Consider the following 18,335-nt stretch of genomic DNA (forward strand, 5'->3'; position numbering starts at 1 on the left):
GCTAGGGGGGGACTGAGGACAGGCCCTGGGCAGCAGGTTGTGGACAGAAGGTCTTGCTTTCCTAACCTGGGCTTCTGCCCAGCTCTCCAAAGTCTTCCAGATAAGTAAATTCTAAATTCATTCACTAACCGGCTGTGTTTTAAATGGTTTCTCTACCCTGAAGTGACAGCAGAGGGCAGCACCATCACAACAGACAACCAGGACACTAGCAAGTGTGGCTGATCTTCCTTACAGGTTAACTGTGTGATTGGAGGTGGGGGGAGCACCAAAACATTCTTGAACTTGTTTGTCCTTTCCCTTTTTAGGGTATTGGGCCACAAATGTTCTGTTAGCCATCACTTCACCTAAGAGTTAGCAAACTGCTGCAGGGGGAGGGAGCTTGGGAAGTAAAATCAGGCCAGAGCAGAAGGCTTTCTCCTGCCCCTCCAACTAGCTCATGGGCAACAGTCTCTCTCCTTACTGAGCCTCCAGTTCTCATAGCAAAAAGGGAGCCAATGCTGCCCCTTCCTCAGAGAAACCCCCAGCTCGTGATCTAGGAAACCTCAGAACCACCAACTATAAACTAAATCAGGGAGAAGGAAAAAAGACAGCCTCAGCCTCATGTATTAACTTACTCAGACACCCACTTTGAAGAGATGGCCACAGAGCAGGTGAGAGCTACAGCAGCACAAAGCCTAGCCTTAAGGGTCAGGCCTGCAAGGAAATGTGGGCTATTTGAGCTCTTGGGAAGCAGAGCCACACTCAGACTCCCTGCTCTGGCTTTGGCCGCACTCAAGCGTGCATCAGTGTTTGAAAGAAAAGCGCTCTTCCCCAGGCTGCTGGGAACCTTCTTTTCTACTCTCTTGGAACCCAGTGTCATGGTTAAGACTCAGCAGCCATTCACCTTCCACTTTCCCCCGGGGTTCACTGGTGGGAAATTAGAGGGGAGAAGGAAGCAGGCTAGGTGGAGAGGCAGAGCTAAAATGCTCGAGCACTCACTATGTGCCAGGTGCTGTTCTAAACACTCTCAATTGACTGAAATCTTCACAAGAACCCTGTAAGGTAGGTCCTGTTATGAGTCCCATTTCACAGATGCAGGGATGGAAGCACAGGGAGGTTAGGCAACTTGCCTAAGATCACACAGCTCAGAAGTGGCAGAGTCGGGATTTAAACCCCAGCAGCCTGGCTCCAGAATCAGTGTTCCTAAACACAATGTTATACTGCCTCTACTTCTTTTTCTACTTTTCATTTAAAGACAGCTGACAGCTCTAAGTAAGGAGAAAGGTTTTATCTTCTGTAATCCCACTCAGACAGAACACTCAGAGTGTGCCCAGGAGGAAAGAGGGAAAAGAAAAGCTCTCAACCCAAGAAAACACTCTCCCAAGCAGAGTGATGGGATGGAAATCGAGAGCCCAGGACCGGTGGGGTAGTAGTGAGTCACAGAGAAGCTGTTATACTGGGCGGTTAGTGGAAATCTCATTTGTAAAATGCAAAATTAAAAGGCAGTTTCTGGGTGGAATGGGACATGGAGGAAATGATCAAACTTGGAGCACAAAGGTCCCTTCTCCCACTTCCCTCCAGAGAAATACAGGAGCTCTGAAAGGCAGGAAGCAAGTTATGGGCAGAAGGCAAAATACAATGAGTTAATGTGGGAAATCTCCAATCAGACAGGGTCTGTGGTTCCAGAGGCAAAGATTGCACATCAGGCAAAATGAATGCCCTTCCTTGTCTTTATCACTAACACTTCATGTGGCAAGCCAGGGCACACCAGAGGGTCAAAGGCCCAAGTGATAACACGAGGAGGCCCACTGCCTCTCAAGCAGAGTTCCCACCTGGGCCTGACTCTTGCATATAAATGCTCCTCTAGCTTAAAAAAAATGAGAAGCTTTTGTTTTGTTTCATTTTATTGAGTAGTCAAGACAAATCAATCTTGCTTTCTTTCGGTCAAGTTTTACGGCTATGAGTAAAGTCAGGATTATGAGTCAGGAAATCCCAACTCCTAAAACAGAGGAAGGAGACAGCAGTGGGATCAGTCTGACAGCCAGACCCAAAGGGGCTAGCCCAACCTGACCCTGTACTACTTGTTTCTGTGTTTCTCTCTGCTCCTTCATGCCCCGAACGCTCCTCCATTCCCCCCTCCTTCCCTTCCCCTGCCCCCTCCCCCCATACAAGCTATTCCGTCAGTCAGCTGACTAGGTAACATCCAAAGCATTTTGATTGTCCTACTCCGTAAATGAAACTTATTTCTTTGAGATATTTTAGAAGAGAGGAGTCACCCCTTTCTTTGAATCTTGGCCCATGCCTCATAGGAGACAGCATGGTCCTGTAGAGTCAGACCTTGATTCACCTCCCAACTTTATGCATGATAGTGGGCTTGACTTTCCTCACCTGTAAAAAGGCACGGTTTCCTATTTCATAAGGTGCTTGGAGAAATGAAGGAAATAATATATGCCTAGCAGAAAGCTTTGTACACAAAAGGCATTCAATATATTTTAATACCCTTTTATACAAGAGGTCAAAAATCACTTGGGCTCTACCTAGAAACCCAGAGCCTTATTTCTGAGATGGGTTACTTGGTATCTGGGTTATTTATCTCTCAAAACTGAATAGTGGTAGTAGGAGTGAAGGAAAAGGCCCTACCTCCTAGAGAAGGTGAAGGATCCAGAAAGAAACAGCAGGGGATGTCTTCCCTTCCCTGTGCACTTTTCTCTCCTTCCTGCAGTTGCAGAGGTGGGATGGGGGTGGCTACAAAGGTAAAGGAGGAGTTTCCCTTGGTACTTTAGAGAGAGAAAGAAAAGTGTTAGCACTTTTAAGACGGGTTCTCATTCTCTCCCTCAATACCAAACACAGAGGTCAATGGATCAGAGCTCGGCAGAGCTATCAGGCACCAATGTGGGGACAGGGAAATTTTCTTCAAGTGAGCACAGTATGGTTAGGGAAGGGCATTTGTCACTTTGGTTCTTATCCTTCAAGCCACATGAAAAGCAACAACAGTAAGTCAGGACATCAGAGACGAAAGCATCTATAAGAGTAACAAATGCAAACGCTTGACAAGGAAGAAAGCTTTATTGAAGCACACACACATTTCAGGGGGTGGAGAACAAAGGAGCAAGTGACAGTCCAGGATCCCAAGTTATGCCTTCCATTACAATATCAATCCACACCGAATAAACCTTTTTAAAACACTCTTCCGTTCACTTCACACATACAACAGAAAGCAGTGGCCACCTTCAATCCAGTAGCCTTATAGGAGAGTCCGCTAGCAGTCAACTCTACTGAAAGGGATTTCTTCTCCGGTACAGACTCCTTTTACAAATGACTTTGTGAAGATAAAACTGTGAGAATAAGAAGGTCAGTTTGGGAGAGTGAGTTTCAGAAAATGAACCTTAGATCGCTAGACCCTTCTTAGAAAGGTCTCAACCCACCACACCCAGGTTACATCTAGGTCAACTTCCGGAAACAAGAGAAAAAATAGGAACTGAAACCACTTCAAGAAGGAAGTCAGAAAACCTGGGAGATTCTCTGAACACACTCTCTTGGACACTAACAGTGCCCAGCCTGGAGAAACACTGGACTGGTTTAGACCATACGTGGCCATTCTGGCTGACATAACAGTATGTAGACCCTATTCTGGGTGGTAACATATGGCGAACACAAACGCTAAGAAAAGTGTGGTACGTGAGAGTGAAGATGTCTTGTCTTTCATTAGAGAAATTAGGAGCTCTTTAACAACTGCTGTATCAGTTTAAAATGCAAAGAATTCAGCATGGGCTAGGAGACACTCAGTCACTGGTCCTCAGGGACCACCGAGAAGCCCTTACTGGGCATGCCCATGACCCAGTCCAAAGGCCATTATCTAATTAAAGTGCTCTTCTAAAGCAGCTCTGTTATAAGGGTTCCCCAAAGGTCTAGGGAAGGTTTTCAGAACTGGAAGCAACTTAGACATTTTCTTAGCATTTCCAAGAAAAGCATTCGACCCAAGCAAGGTGGAAACTGCTACAAACAAGAAGAGTTAAAAGCCAAGTTCCAGAAATGTGTCAAGGTAGAAATGGAGTTAAAAGCATAAATTGGAGAAGGAAGGATGGACCTACTCACCTCTCTCCCATCTTCTGTCTTCCACCCCATCTTCTGTAACCCACCCCTGTTTCCCGGAGCCTTGGCCTCAGACCAGGCACACCTTGAAACACAGACCAGTATGAGTGCCAAAGGCAGCCAGGGCTTCCTGGGGAAGGAAGAACCAGGATAGCAAGACAGGTGATAAAAAGTTGTTTTAAAAGATAAGTTAATTAAATCTCATAAAGATATAAGAAACATGGACTCTGAAAATATATAGTAGTTTATGCACAAATAAAAACATTTTGAAGAGACGCTTATTTTCGAGGCTGCTTTAAAAAGGGATAGTCTACATCACTCTAGCATAATGAGATTTGTAGAAATACACGTTTACACACACACACACACACACACATACACACATACACACACACTAAATTATACATCTTCACCCTTGGTTTCTTTGCTTCCTCTGACTTGCCCTAGACAAGGTTGGACCTGCAGAGGATAGGGGCTCACAAGCCCAGCTTCTGCTTGGCCATCGAGGAACGGAGCTGCAGAGTCCCTTCTGCCCAAGACCCTGGGTACTGTCGCATCTTCTGCCATAGGCTTACTTCTTCCCCAGTCGAGTCCATCCAGTCCACCACTTCCCCATTACTGATCCCTAAGGAGAAACACCAGAGGAGGCTGAACAGGGACCCCATTCCTCAGCCTGCTGAGAAATATGGGTTATGCATTAAGGGTAGCACCCCATAAAAGACAGTGCGCTATGAAGATGGGCTGATGGGGACAGCGGTCTGAGAATGGCTCCCTGTTGATTTTGCACAGCTATTTCTGTGCTCTTGAGACTCCGTCAAGAGACTTAAAGTTGATGAAATGAGACTCGAAACAGCACACGGTAGCTCGAGACTTCTTATTCTAAGGCTGTTACAGCTATAGCCCTTCTGTTATTGCCAACTTGACAAGGGAAGGGAGGGGACGGGAGGGGAGGGGAGGGAGGGAGGAAGAGAGGGGGGAGAGGGAGGAAGAGAGGGGGGAGAGGGAGGAAGGAAAGAGGGAAGAAAGGAGGGAGGGAGGGAGGGAGGGAGGGAGGAAGGAAGGAAGGAAGGAAGGAAGGAAGGAAGGAAGCTGAACACCTTTATTTTCTGGCTGTAGACTCCAGGCTTGAAGTTCAGATCATATGGGGCCTCATTTCTATTCTCTTGTATATTCATTCATTCAACAAAGATTTATCAAGTGCCTACTGTGTACCAAGTACTCTTCTAGGCTCTGGAGATACAGTAGTAAATAAAGCAGAAAAAGTCCTGCCCGCAGGCAGCTTACATTTGAATATAGAAGACAGAAAATACACAAGTAAATCAACAAGAGTATTCCAGATAGTGAGGTAAGTGTCATGAAGCAAATAAACAGGGTGACTTGTAGTACCTAGATCAAGGCCTCGCTTAGATTAAGTGATCTGAGGGCCCCTCTGAGAAGGAGACATATAGTCAGGAGCTGAAGGACTGGAAGGAACCAGCCTTCCCAGACAGAGGGAGCACTAATTGCAGAGGTTATGAAGTGGGGAGAAGCTTGGTATACTTGGAGAAAAGAAAGCAAGTCATTGTGTTTGGAGCATAGTGAGCAAGTAGTACTATATGATGGATCATAAAGGAACAGAGGGTCTAGACACAGGGGTCTATTGGCATGGTGAGAACTTTGGATTGCTTTCTAAGTGCAGTAGGAGCCCCTGAAGTGTTTGAAGTAGGGGACTGACATGAACTGGCTTACATGTGTAAGAACATCATTCTAGATGCTTTGTGTTAAATGCTTTGTATGAATTATTAATATACAAGTAATATTTACAGCCACAGGAATGCAGAAACTGTAGAGAAAGAAAGGAGAATTCAAGACTAAGCCTTGAGAGCACCAATATTTAGAGTTTGGGTAGAGAATGAGGATGTCCCAAAGAAAAGTGTGGTGTCAAGAGAAGCAAAGTATTTCAAGAAAAAGGGAGTGATCAGCTAATGCTAAATAGCATGAAAATTCTAGGATGATGAAAACAAAATTTTGGCATAAGCAGTTACTCAGTGGAATGGTGGGACAGAAGTCAGATCACAGTGGATTGAAGACTAAAGGAGAGCTGAGGCCATGGAAACCACTCTTTAAGAAATCAGAGGGGAGACGTGGGGTCAAGGGAAGGTTTGTTTCTGTTTATTAAGACTGGAAATACCAGAGTATATGTACTTTCTCCTCCAGTAGGGAGGTAGAGAGAATAAAACTGATCAGATAGGATAGATAGGAGATTCCAGAAGTAAGGTCACTGAGAAGGAGAGGGTGTGATCTAGAACACTTGGAAAGAGCTTGGCCCTTGCTAGGAAGGACCCTTCTTTCATGTAACAGGATGGAAGGTGGAAATCAGAGGTACAGATATATGTAGGTTTTTATATGTTTTTGGTGGGAAGATGATGGCATTCCTGGAAATCAGGGTCCCATTTACCTGTACACATGAAAGTGCAGGAGCTCAGCCTCCCCTCAGCCCTGCACATAATAGGTCCTCAGTAAACACTGGCTGAATGTTAACTGAAAGAAGACAACTCCTGACATAGTGGAGCTGTGTAGGGAGGGTGATGGGTCTATTCAGAATGAAATATCTAAGAGGCCTTGAAGACAGTGAGGGTGGGGGAGAGGTTCTCACCAGTGCCAACACCCAGCCTGACCCCGCCCAGGAAGTCATTGCTGGCCAGGGGCTCCCGGTCCCACACAGTCAGTTCCAGGCACATGTGTTGGAGATCTTCCAGCCTCACACCATTGTAGACAAATGTATGGTTGTAGTGGGGATTCAGGGTCTTCTTCATCACAGGAGTTTTACGCTTACTGGCCTTGTTCCTCATGGGAAGGAGGTATCTGGCAGAGGGTGCGGAGGAATCAACAACCTACTCAAACCTGGCAATATCTATCTAAATTTCCCTTTCCCCTCCCACAGGTCTAGCCCAGGAAGTTGAGTCAACACTCAGATCCGAGGACACACTCTCCCTCCTCTGAATCTGCTGAAGCATAGTTCCTACCACCTCCACTAGATCATTCACCCGATTCAATTCCTTTTACCTGGAGAGAAAATTAATACAATATTATTAGGGAGCTATTGTCTATATGCCATCAAAAATAGGTTTTGAATATTTGGCTCCACTTCTATTGGGAAAAGTCCTGTTTAATAAAAACAACAGTAATAAGCATAGGCACAGCCAGACATGATTTGCTAGAGAACTTAAGTCAGTAGGTTGAGCTGTAACTTGGGGAAAGCTGCCATTGCTTAAATATTGTGGGGAACAAAGTCCTGAGTCCCCAGGTCTTGACAGTCAGGGAACACAGATTTTTATTCAGGATTAATTAAGAGCATAAATCTATAACAAAGGAAAAGTCAGACCTAACTGTCTACCACGCTCCTTTTTGGAAATCAACACTACAGCCCAGCCCAAACTGAGCTCAGACCAGTGGAAACGTGGTAGCGGAGGTTGTGCCATTACCTAATTTCAGGAACAAGTTGGTTGCTGGAGGTGGCAGGACACACAGGGATAATATCTACAGAGAAAGGTTAAATTGGGTTCCTCTCTTAACTCTCATGTCCTGAAACTGGTTAGTTTGGTGCTGGTCCAGGGACTCACCCCTTCACAAAGCTGTCTGAAGTCCCTCCTGATTTGGCAGCTGTCAGATTCTTGGCTTCTTTGATCCACACCTGGAGCTCTCCCCCTTCCCCACCTGTACCTGGAAGGGATGTCAGACATAGCAAGTGAGCTCTGACACCTCTTTCTCTCAAGCTTTATCTACATAGCACTTCCTCTCCTTGTTCCTGAAGACAGCAACTTCCATGATAAGTGGACCACACCTGTCTTGTATTCTCAGTGCCTAGCACAGCGCCTAACAGCGAGAAATAGGTGCTCAAGTCATAACAATAGCAACAAAGGCTTATTGAAAACTGGCTATGTGCCTGATTCAACATTAAGCATTTATTCCTCAAAACAACCATATGAGATATATACCATCATTCTCCTCATTTTACAGATGAGAAAATTGAGGCATAGAGAAATAAAGTTTCCTGATGTTTGCTGAATGATTGAAAAAAGGGAACTCCACCACTTGTGTTCTGGATCCCATCCCCATGTCAACAAGACTCATCAGGCATCATCAATTTCAACCCCCACCTCCCATTTTTAATATCTCATTCTCTACTGGTCCCATCCTCTCAGTCTAAATATATGCTAATCTCACCTCTGGCTTTAAAAAATCCTTTTAAAAGTAAATTTCCCTTCAACCTTATCTCCTATTCAAGCTGTCCTCCCTGGCTCTCCTTTCTTTCACCATCAATTATCCTGGAAAAAAAGAGTCCACACTCACTGCCTCTACTTCTTTGCCTCATTCACTCAACCTAGTTTCTAGTGAAATCTGGCATCTGCTTCCACTGATCCACTGAAAATGTAATCTAATGCCGATAAGCTGTGTCTTCTCATTGGGCCCGACATGCCAGTGGTATTTCAATACTGTTGACAACACCCGCTCCCTTCTTCAAGCTCTCTCCCGGCATTGCTCTCCCCTGATAAGCCTCCACCTCACTGGCTTCTCTTCCCATCTTCATTCTCTAAAGTGTTCCCTCTGGTTCTATCCTTGCCTCTCTTCTCTAGCTATCCTGCACACCCTCCTTGGGAATCTCACTGACTTCCCCAAATCCTATAGATTAGACTTTGCTGCAGGTAACTTTTTAAGAACTTGGCTTCCCGTTGCCAAAGTGTCAAGTTCAACTCCTTACCATTACATTCATGGCCCTTTTCAGCTAGGCTGCAGCCTCATCAACAATTCCAGCCCTACTTCCACATCTATATACCATAATTCTAGCCCCACTCAACTAAGAAGTTCACTGCCTCACACTTACATACAACCCCCCATTTACCATGCCTTTTTCAAACCTTTGCTCATGCTATCTCCTCTTCTGGAAATGCTCTTCTCACCCCATCCTCTTCTTTTTCTTCCTGGTAAAGTCTTAAGTCCAGTATCATCATTACTTCCTCTTTAAAATTCTCCCAAATATAACCAGACAGAATTCATCACTGCCTTATCTGTGTTCTTTTAGCAGATGACTATATTACTTTCTAAAATAAACTGTGCAAGGGAGGGCAAATATAGTATCTTATTCACCTACATATCCACAGTCACTATGCCTGGTGTGTTGATTTACTCTTCCTCAGCCTTCAACTTCCTGTCCCTTATACTTATACACCACCCTTTCCAACCACCCTCTCTCAGTCCTGAAGCTTCTGTTCTGTTCTGACCTCTTAGTAGCCTGTCAGAGCTGGACCAAGACCAAGTTAGTTTAATGGCATCAAAAACAAAACAAAACAAAACAACATAAAAACAAAAAAGGGAATCCAACTCTTAAGGCATTCCCTTCTGGTTGAAAAACAGAAATGGCTTACTTAGTAAAGGAATCTTCCCTAGAAAATGATCCAGTGTGCATCGTAATCTGGTCTCTCCAATAGTGCTAGCCACTAGCCAGCACCACCTCGCACAGATCTTGTGTAGAAAACTAAGAGCTAAATCCAGGGCCCCAAAGAAAACTCACTCTTCTTCCGGTCACCTCCAACAGGGAGTTTGGAGGCTGGGATGTATTTCAGTGATACCACCAACTCGCCTTTGTGTGACGGCAAGCCAGTCGAGGACTCAGCACTGATCTGAAACACAGGGAAACCCAATAGGTCAAGCTGGGCGGTTCAGGAGTTGTTGAGACCTCTCGCTGAGGAGATTCTAAAATTACCCCCAAGAACAGTTTCACAGCGTAAAAGGATCCTTCTCCTTATGAATACCATCCACGATCCCTAGGCCATGGCAGCCACAGGATTCTAAGGCAGTTTCTTCCGAAGGAGCTGAGGAAGAACTAACAAAGAGTCTTCCGCAATGCCTACTATTTTGCTACTTTGGGGATACCATTACTAGATTCCAAATACCCTCAAAGGTCTGCCAGCAAAGTTGCCATACAAACTGACAGGGGACTGACACCATGACAAAGAATCTTGCTACCAACATTGTTAGTGATAGCCCCAAAGTGGAAACAACCTAAATGTCAATCAATACAGGAAAGGTTAAATGAGTGATTTTAATGCCATTGTATGGCATATGGTGTGCAATCATCAAAAAGGATGCAGTGAATCTCTACACACTGACATATAGAAAGATATCCAAGATGTACTGTTAAGTCAACAGGGCAAGATGCAGAAAAAGCATCCCACTTATATTAAAATATATTCACATTTGTATATGTAAATATATATGTATGTAAATAATGATTATTATCATTATCACTCATATAGTACTTACTATGTGCCAGGTACTGTTATAGTATTTTAATTATATCATTTTGTTTAATCCTCAAGATAGTCCCTATGACATGAGTACAATTATCCCCATTTTACAGATTATGAAACAGAGGAACAGAGAAGTTAAGTAACTTGCCCAAGGTCACCCAGTAATTGGCAGAGCCAGGATTCAAATTCAGACAGACTGGTCCCAGAATCCATGGTTTTAAGCACTATACTACACTGCATAGAAAAACCCAGAAGCATACAGACATAACACCTGTATCTTCTAAGGAGGGGAGTAGAATGGGGAAAGGAAAGAGGGCTTTCACTTTTTACTCTGTCTATATCGATAGTGTCTTTTTAATGAGAATGGCATGTATCACTTGTATGATTTTCAAAGATAAAAAGTCTTTTTTAAAAGAGAGCTTGCAAAGATTTGAGGGCTAGGTGAAACTCTGTTACAAGGATTTGAATATGCCACAATTTTTAATTTTACATTTGTTTAGGTTACTTTTGATTAATGACTGCATCTACCACTAGAATCTAAATGCCAGGAGGACAGGAATCAAGCCTTTTTGTTGTTGTTCATCCTAGTATGCCCAACACTTAGCAATGTACCTGGCACATAGTAGATGCTCCACAAATATTTCCTGAATGAATGCAAGAGTGAATGAGTGGATATGTGGGATGAGCAGCAAGTGGCCGTGGGCAGCAGGACTGCTTCACTCTACTGGCTCTCTCAGCATGGCTCTGTCCCTTATGCCTTGGTACCCAGAGCATGAGCTGGTGCAGATCAGAGGTGCTCTTTCACTGCCCGTGTTCACTGGGGCTCCTCTAACCTAAGGCCTCAACTCTGAGCATGGCAATGCAAGGAAGGTATAATCCCCACTGGTTTGGAAAAATGTACCACATACCCAGAATGCACAGAAGTGTAGTGTATGGGAGAGACACAGAAGAACAGGGAGGTGGATGCCAGGAAGAGAAAACTGAATGGGAGCAAACGGATCACTAGGGCAAAAAAAGAAAAATCAGAGACAATAAATGTAGAATGTTTTCAGTTAAAATAGATACGTAGTACTGGAGTGGTCTTTTTGTTGTTTATAAAATGTCTACACAATTTATTAGTCTCTAGATTGTGAACTTTAGTGGACTCTGAAAAGTTGGAGTTTAGCCTTAGCTGGAAATTGGCATAATTGGCGTATTTGTTTCAGTAGCATATTTTCATTCTGGCTCAAAATAATTGCAAAGAGCAAACAGCTCCATTTTAGTGCAGGTTTTTCTTTTTATGTAAGACATTTTTTTATTGGCAGTAGCTCATGATGGCTTACAGTGACATTTCCAATATAATTATATCAACTGTAGGCCCCAGAGAGAATATCTTATATGTCAAATGCTTCAGAAATTCTAAATTTCTAATAATATGCTATAGTTTGGTGATAACTGCTTTCCTAGGGACATTTTTAATATTGTTACTATTTTTTGGAGGGAAGTAGCTATCAAAATACTGGATGTACATTTCCTTTGACTCAGCAATTTCACCACCAGAAACTTCTCCTACAGTTACACTCACAAAAGAGGATCAAGATATACTATAGCATAGTTTTAATAGCAAAAAAAGAGGCAAACAATTTAAATACCCATTGGTGGGGGGATTGTAAATAAATTATAATATAGGTACATGAAGAATACTATCCAGCAGTTAAAATGAGATAAATCTGTAAGTGATGGCATAGAAAAATGTCCATGGTAAATGACACATTGTTAAATGAAAAGTCAAGATATATATACACAATGATAAGAGCCCATTTGTGTAAAAAGGAAAAATGTAAATCCATATGTATATATATCTGTGCTGCTTAATACAAAATTTCTATAAAGATATCCAAGTGGTTGATAACAGTAGTATTTCTATGGAATGGAAATAACCTATTTTTCTTTTTATACACTCCCATGTTGTTTTAATTTTGAATCGTGCACTAAATCTTTTTATTCTTAATGTTCTTGATTAGCAATATACGTAGACCTGATAAAAAGTTCAAATGTTATAAAAGGGCATATAGAGAAAACTAAACCTTCCCACCTCAGTCTCTCTTCCTAGAGGCAGTCACTACTACTAGTTTCATGTCCATCTTTCCAAAGGCATTCTATGTAACATGTACTATTTTTAGCATTGAAAATGCTAGTGTAAAAAAAGTTTTACAGAAGAACCTTGCTATTGAACAGTTCTGATAATCAAGAAGTCCTAACTCTGTTTTAGCATTTCATCTTAACCAGAGTGACAGTAACCTATTGAATGTCTTTTATGTGCCAGGCACTGATTGGTATTCTGTATATGATCCTGCAGAAGAACAATATTATTATCATTTCCACTTTATAGGTGAAGGAACTAAGGCCCACAGAAGTTAGGCGACTTACCTAAGTTATCTTTTTCTTTTATTTCTTAAATATTTATTTATTTATTTAGGCTGCGCTGGGTCTTAGTTGTGGCACTTGGGATCTTCACTGAGGCATGTGGGATCTTTTAGTTGCGGCATGTGGCAGGCTCATAGTTGCGGCATGCGGACTCTTAGTTGCAGCAGGTAACCTCTTAGTTGCGGCATGCATGTGGGATCTAGTTCCCCGACCAGGATTGAACCCAGGCCCCATGAATTGGGAGCGTGGAGTCTTACCCACTGGACCACCAGGGAAGTCCTGTAAGTTACCTTTAATTTAGGTGATTTACCTAGCTGGTAAATCACAGGGCCTGGATTCAAATCCAGGTCTGCACTCAGATCCCAGGTACTATTATGCACACTGCCACACTCTCACCCGAGATGCCATCTCCAAAGTAAAACTGTCCCTGGCTTGTGTGACCAAGAGCACAGCAATTGCAACTCCGTGAATTGCTTTACTCCCCACTTCTTTAGTGAAAAGGGTAGTTTGGAAAACCAGTGCAGATTAGGATACACCCAAAAAGTTAGCTTGGAGAAGAGGCACAAGTTAGGATGTTAGGATACGCCCAGACTCTGGAAGATCAGGAGGCAAAGCTTGGCACACATAAGAAAGACTTCAAAGGAAAACCATGGCATCTGAAATTACTGTTAAACTCAATAACGCCAGCAGGGTGTGCTAGAACTCCACAGACTGCATTCAAAACTGTCCCAGCAGAAGTCACTGCAGGCAATTCTACCTCAGATCCAAACTCTGTAAGGAGTTGTTAAAGCAGACTACCTTTCCATGTAAAGGTAGGCAATGATCCAGTTTCTTATCAAGCTTCCAGGAATCCATCTGGACCTCTGCCTCTCCAAGGAAAGTGTTTCTGCCAAAACGACCATGATGCCAAACCGAGAACTGCAAAGTCCTCTGGGACAGGAGAGATTCTGGGATCTCATACTGTGAAAGGAAAGAAGAAGCCCAAGATGATTAGTTCACGGTAATTCCTCAGGAAAAGATTACTCCAAAATCTGAGCAACCATGCTCAAAGTCCATAGTCTTGAATATCAAATCACTTTAGTCCCTAAGCACTTTGAGTTTCCTCCCTCAAAGCCTCCACTTACCCCGTTTCACAAAAACCTACCATATTCCATTGGAGGACCTGGAATATTAATTTTTCCTTCAGTGGGGGAGAGAACACTGGAATATTCAAAAAGAACTGCCAGGGAGACTCCTGATCGCAAATGACTCTTTAAAATGAGATTTGTGGCCATGTGGACCTCCAACTTCACAATAATCCAAGAAAGTCAGATCAGCTTTGCTCTCTTCTCTGGGAGGTCAGGACATGAACAGATGCCCATAGTATATCCTCAAACACAGACATGGCCACTGAAAACCATGTCGACCACCCACATAGCAGAGGAATAGCTACAGCTTAGCACACAAGACAGATCAAATTCTCATACCCTCTCGGGCTCTAGATACTTACTTTGAGGATCTCATCATATAGCGGATTAATGGTGTCCCGCTTGATGCTGGTTTTTCTTTTTCCTTGGCGGGATTTGTCAGGCAGAAGATAAGTCTTCACATATCTAAAAACCAAGGAGAATACTGAGTAATTTGCTGTCTTTTTGGAAGCGCATTCCTTATTTTCTTCCTCTCCATATACATATGCCATGATGAAATGAAAATGTTACATCGAGTCCTCTTAGACCTGCCATTCTTGCATTTTCTCAATCCTGGTCCTTTTCCCACATCTCCCCTAACCACTCTCAATCACACCTCCCTGTCTGCCTAGGAAGTGAGAGCCTCGATTCAAGGGTGCCCAGAGAGATGCTGGGGTCTGATCATCTCCAAGCACCGCGCAGGGTCCAGAAGCACTCACGGGTTCGAGCGCTTCTTGGCTTCGTCAGCATAGGCCAGATGGTGGCACTCCTTCACGTTAATGACCAGAGCCTGTGTTTGCTGCTCATACTTCAGGGAAAAGGAAATCTTGCCAGTCACAAAGATGTTCCCGAAATCGCCAGCTTCGCTATAAATGCTCATCATGCTGCCAATCGTACTCTGAAGATAAAGCACCCACATGGCAGATGGTAACTAGACTTACCATGGTGATGGTTTTGAAATTTACATAAATATCGAATCATTATGTTGTGTAACAGGAACTAACATAGTGTTGTAGGTCAATTATACTTCAAACACAAACAAACAAACAAAACTCAGAAAAAGAGATCAGATTTGTGGTTATAAGAGGCAAGGGGTCAGGGGAGAAGGAATTGTATGAAAGTGGTCAAAAGGTATGAACTTCCAGTTATAGGATAAATAAGTACTAGGGATATAACGTGTAACATGATAAATATAATTATCACTGCTGTGTGTTATATATGAAAGTTGTTAAGAGAGTAAATACTAAGAGTCCTCATCACAAGGAAAAAAATTTTTTCTATTTCTTTAATTTTGTATCTATATAAGATGATGGATGTTCACTAAACTTACTGCAGTAACCTTTTCATGATATATGTAAGTCAAATCATTATGCTGTATACCTTAAACTTACACAGTGCTTTATGTCAGTTATATCTCAATAAAACTGGAAGAAAAGAACAAACAGGGACTTCCCTGGTGGTCCAGTGGTTAAGACTCTGTGCTTTCAATGCAGAGGGCACGGGTTCAATCCCTGGTGGGAGAACTAAGATCCTATATGCCATGTGGCGTGGCAAAAAACAAAACAAAACAAAACAAAAAAACAACCAAACAAAAAAAGATAAAGCACCCACAAACATCTGGCGAAGGCACACTCCCCCCGCCACATTGCTAACATTTTCCCTCATGAGAAAGCCATAGTCACTGAAGAAAACAAAAGCCCCCTGCAACCAACCAGCCAGTACTGCCAGTCGTCTTGTACCCAGAGTATAAGAGACAGCTAAGGGCACACGCACAACTGCTCAGGTTCATCAATCAGCTCATGGCTCACCTAGGCTCCGAACTGCTCTTCTCCCCTCTTTTTACACATTTTATTGTTAATTTTCAACTGCCCCAGAAGGTGGGCAAGGAGTAGAGGTAAGACGCAGCTCAGTCCAATTTTGGTGTATGTTATATATGCTACAATGCTGGCTAGAAGGGGTCAGTTACTAATTAAAACAAGGGGCCTTAATTATCTGTGCGTTTCTTTTATCCACCTATGTCTGTCAAGACCTACAGAGAAAAGTGATTGTATCAGAATTGGGGGGAAAATCCCAACAGAGGTGAAAAGATACCTTCCTCTCAGGTAATAATTGACTCTGCAAGCCCACTGTTCTCTTCTTATGTGTGAGTGGGACCATCTAATCACCCTGCTTTCTGATTCTGTTTCCCCTAAACATCAATCTTCACACTTATGACAGAACTAGGTCCTGATTCTTAAATGTCCCTTTAACTTCATGATTCTGATTGATGCTGTTGTTCCTTAATCATATCCTGATGCCAAATTAACCCTGCCAAGGCCCTTCTCATGGCACTCACTGCCCTTGAATGTGAGACTTGGTACATGCTCTGATGAAGAAACCTGATCTTGCTCACTTCATGGCCTGGGTACCTTTTTTTTTTTTGCGGTATGTGGGCCTCTCACTGTTGTGGCCTCTCCCGTTGCGGAGCACAGGCCCCGGACGCGCAGGCCCAGCGGCCATGGCTCACGGGCCCAGCCACTCCGCGGCATGTGGGATCCTCCTGGACCGGGGCACGAACCCGTGTCCCCTGCATTGGCAGGTGGATTCTCAACCACTGCGCCACCAGGGAAGCCCCTGGGTACCTTTTTAAGGGAGAAGTTATGGGTTACTGTTCACAAGGCTATGATGAACATCTCTAGCTCTAACTACCTGATGTAAGAATCTCCAGGGCAGAGGCTGAGAAAGCCACCTAACTGTGCACTAAGCAACTATGGTCTAAACTGAGGAAAGGAACAAACAAATGCATCTCACTTACCTAGAAAGAGTGACTAGGAGAATTTCCCCAGGTCCTGATCCTGCTCTAGGGAGGCACTTCCATCCTTCCTGGTATACCAACATGTCCATACCACAGAACTAATAGAACTTACCATGGAAGAGCCACTTCGCATGCTGCTTCTGGCTAGCTTCTGACGATGCAACTTCACCAGGTGGTCAATGTCTTCTTCTTCTTCCTCTTCCTCTTCCTTGAAAAATAAATATAGATTCAGAGTTAATAAAAATAAGAAAAAGTTCAAAGATGAATATCCTTCCTTTAGTAGGGGCCATAATTGTTGATAAGCTCTGAGGTGTCATATGCACACATACATACTTATCTTTATGTTTCCCCATTTCAGGCTTCCAAACTATATTCCAACTACCCTTCTCAAATCACAAAATAATAAGATAAGAATATCTCTTTCTCATTTGACTGCCCCAACCCAGCCATCTCTTTACATTATATTCAAGATAAGTATTTATTTGAGCCCCCAACCATATATTAAGCAATGTTTAGAAAATAAAAGAGACAGTGAAAGATAGTCTTTTTCTTCAAGCAATTCAGCAACTAGATTTACTTTAGAAATTGAGGGGGATACTGAAAAAAAAAAGAAATTGAGGGGGAAATCAAGATTCATGTTACCTTTTCCTAAAGAAACAGGTGAATTGAGAGTATCAGGCAGTAAAGTCAACTTTAGATATATAAAATTTCATATAGTGACCAAGTGAAATACAAGGGTACTTACCATATCCACACTGAGACCTGGGACAGATTTGCTTCTGTCTCCCAAGGAGCCACTTTCATGCCCCACATCTTCCGGGCGAAGATCAATCACAGATTTAGTGTACTCTGAGTGGAAGGCCGAAAACCAAATCAAAAGAAACCTACTCTTCTCCGTACGAATAACCCACCAAGTACTCAGAACTTCAATCTCAAAAGGCCATGAAGGGAAACCAGCTACCTGAAGGCCTGAGGATTTTTCTGGTGTTCTTCTTGAATATCATTTCACCCTCGTCCACAGATACCACATTTTGACCCCCAGGCTGAGCTTCCTAGGAAGAGGTAAGGGCAAGGAAATGGAAAAAGACAGTTGACTAGGTGGAAGAGTGGAGTAAGGAGGAAGGCCCAGATTTTCACTAAACTATGACAAACTTAAAGGAAAGATTACTCTTAGGACTTAATCCTAGGAAATTGTACAAAACCTATTTTCTCACATGTTTCAACCAAAACTTTAGAAAATGCTCCCAAAGGAATCTGAACTAAAATTTGTTTGAACTCTTGATTTAAATTCTTCCTGAGGAAGGTAAAAGAAAGAGAGAGAGACATACACAGACAAAGACAGACAAAAGAGAGACAGAGATCGACCAACCAATAAATAAAGCTTACCTTTTCTACTTGAGATTTGGGGGCAGACATCTTCTTCCATTCTGGAAAGAGGCCAGATTTATCCAGAGAGTCTCTCCTGGAGGCAGATACAGAAGCTATAATAAAATCACCTTCTCCCCTTCCCCTTCTGTCTAGGGACCCAAGCTCTATGGAAAGAGAGCCACTGGCTTGAGGCCATTGCAATAACCAAATCCAGAAGGTAAACTTCACATCTGATTTACT

At 43.1% G+C, this 18,335-nt stretch overlaps 1 protein-coding gene across 1 annotated transcript in view; it reads right to left on the minus strand.

The window, feature by feature from the left end:
* Positions 1-4,367: 4,367 nt before the first annotated feature.
* SYTL4 (synaptotagmin like 4) overlaps positions 4,368-18,335 on the minus strand; it is a 67,956-nt gene continuing 53,988 nt past the window's right edge. The window contains exons 7-17 of the mRNA XM_082680842.1: positions 18,114-18,189; positions 17,689-17,779; positions 17,473-17,576; positions 16,840-16,935; positions 14,653-14,831; positions 14,257-14,359; positions 13,566-13,727; positions 9,623-9,731; positions 7,674-7,773; positions 6,707-6,915; positions 4,368-4,696 (exon numbers count right to left, since the gene is read on the minus strand). Of these exons, the coding sequence (XP_082536968.1) occupies positions 4,548-4,696; positions 6,707-6,915; positions 7,674-7,773; positions 9,623-9,731; positions 13,566-13,727; positions 14,257-14,359; positions 14,653-14,831; positions 16,840-16,935; positions 17,473-17,576; positions 17,689-17,779; positions 18,114-18,189 (1,378 nt within the window). The 3' untranslated portion in view covers positions 4,368-4,547. The remainder of the gene's footprint in view (positions 4,697-6,706; positions 6,916-7,673; positions 7,774-9,622; positions 9,732-13,565; positions 13,728-14,256; positions 14,360-14,652; positions 14,832-16,839; positions 16,936-17,472; positions 17,577-17,688; positions 17,780-18,113; positions 18,190-18,335) is intronic.

Source organism: Grampus griseus, assembly GCF_964374135.1.
Source record: "Grampus griseus genome assembly, chromosome: X".
In the NCBI taxonomy this organism is placed as follows: Eukaryota; Metazoa; Chordata; class Mammalia; order Artiodactyla; family Delphinidae; genus Grampus; species Grampus griseus.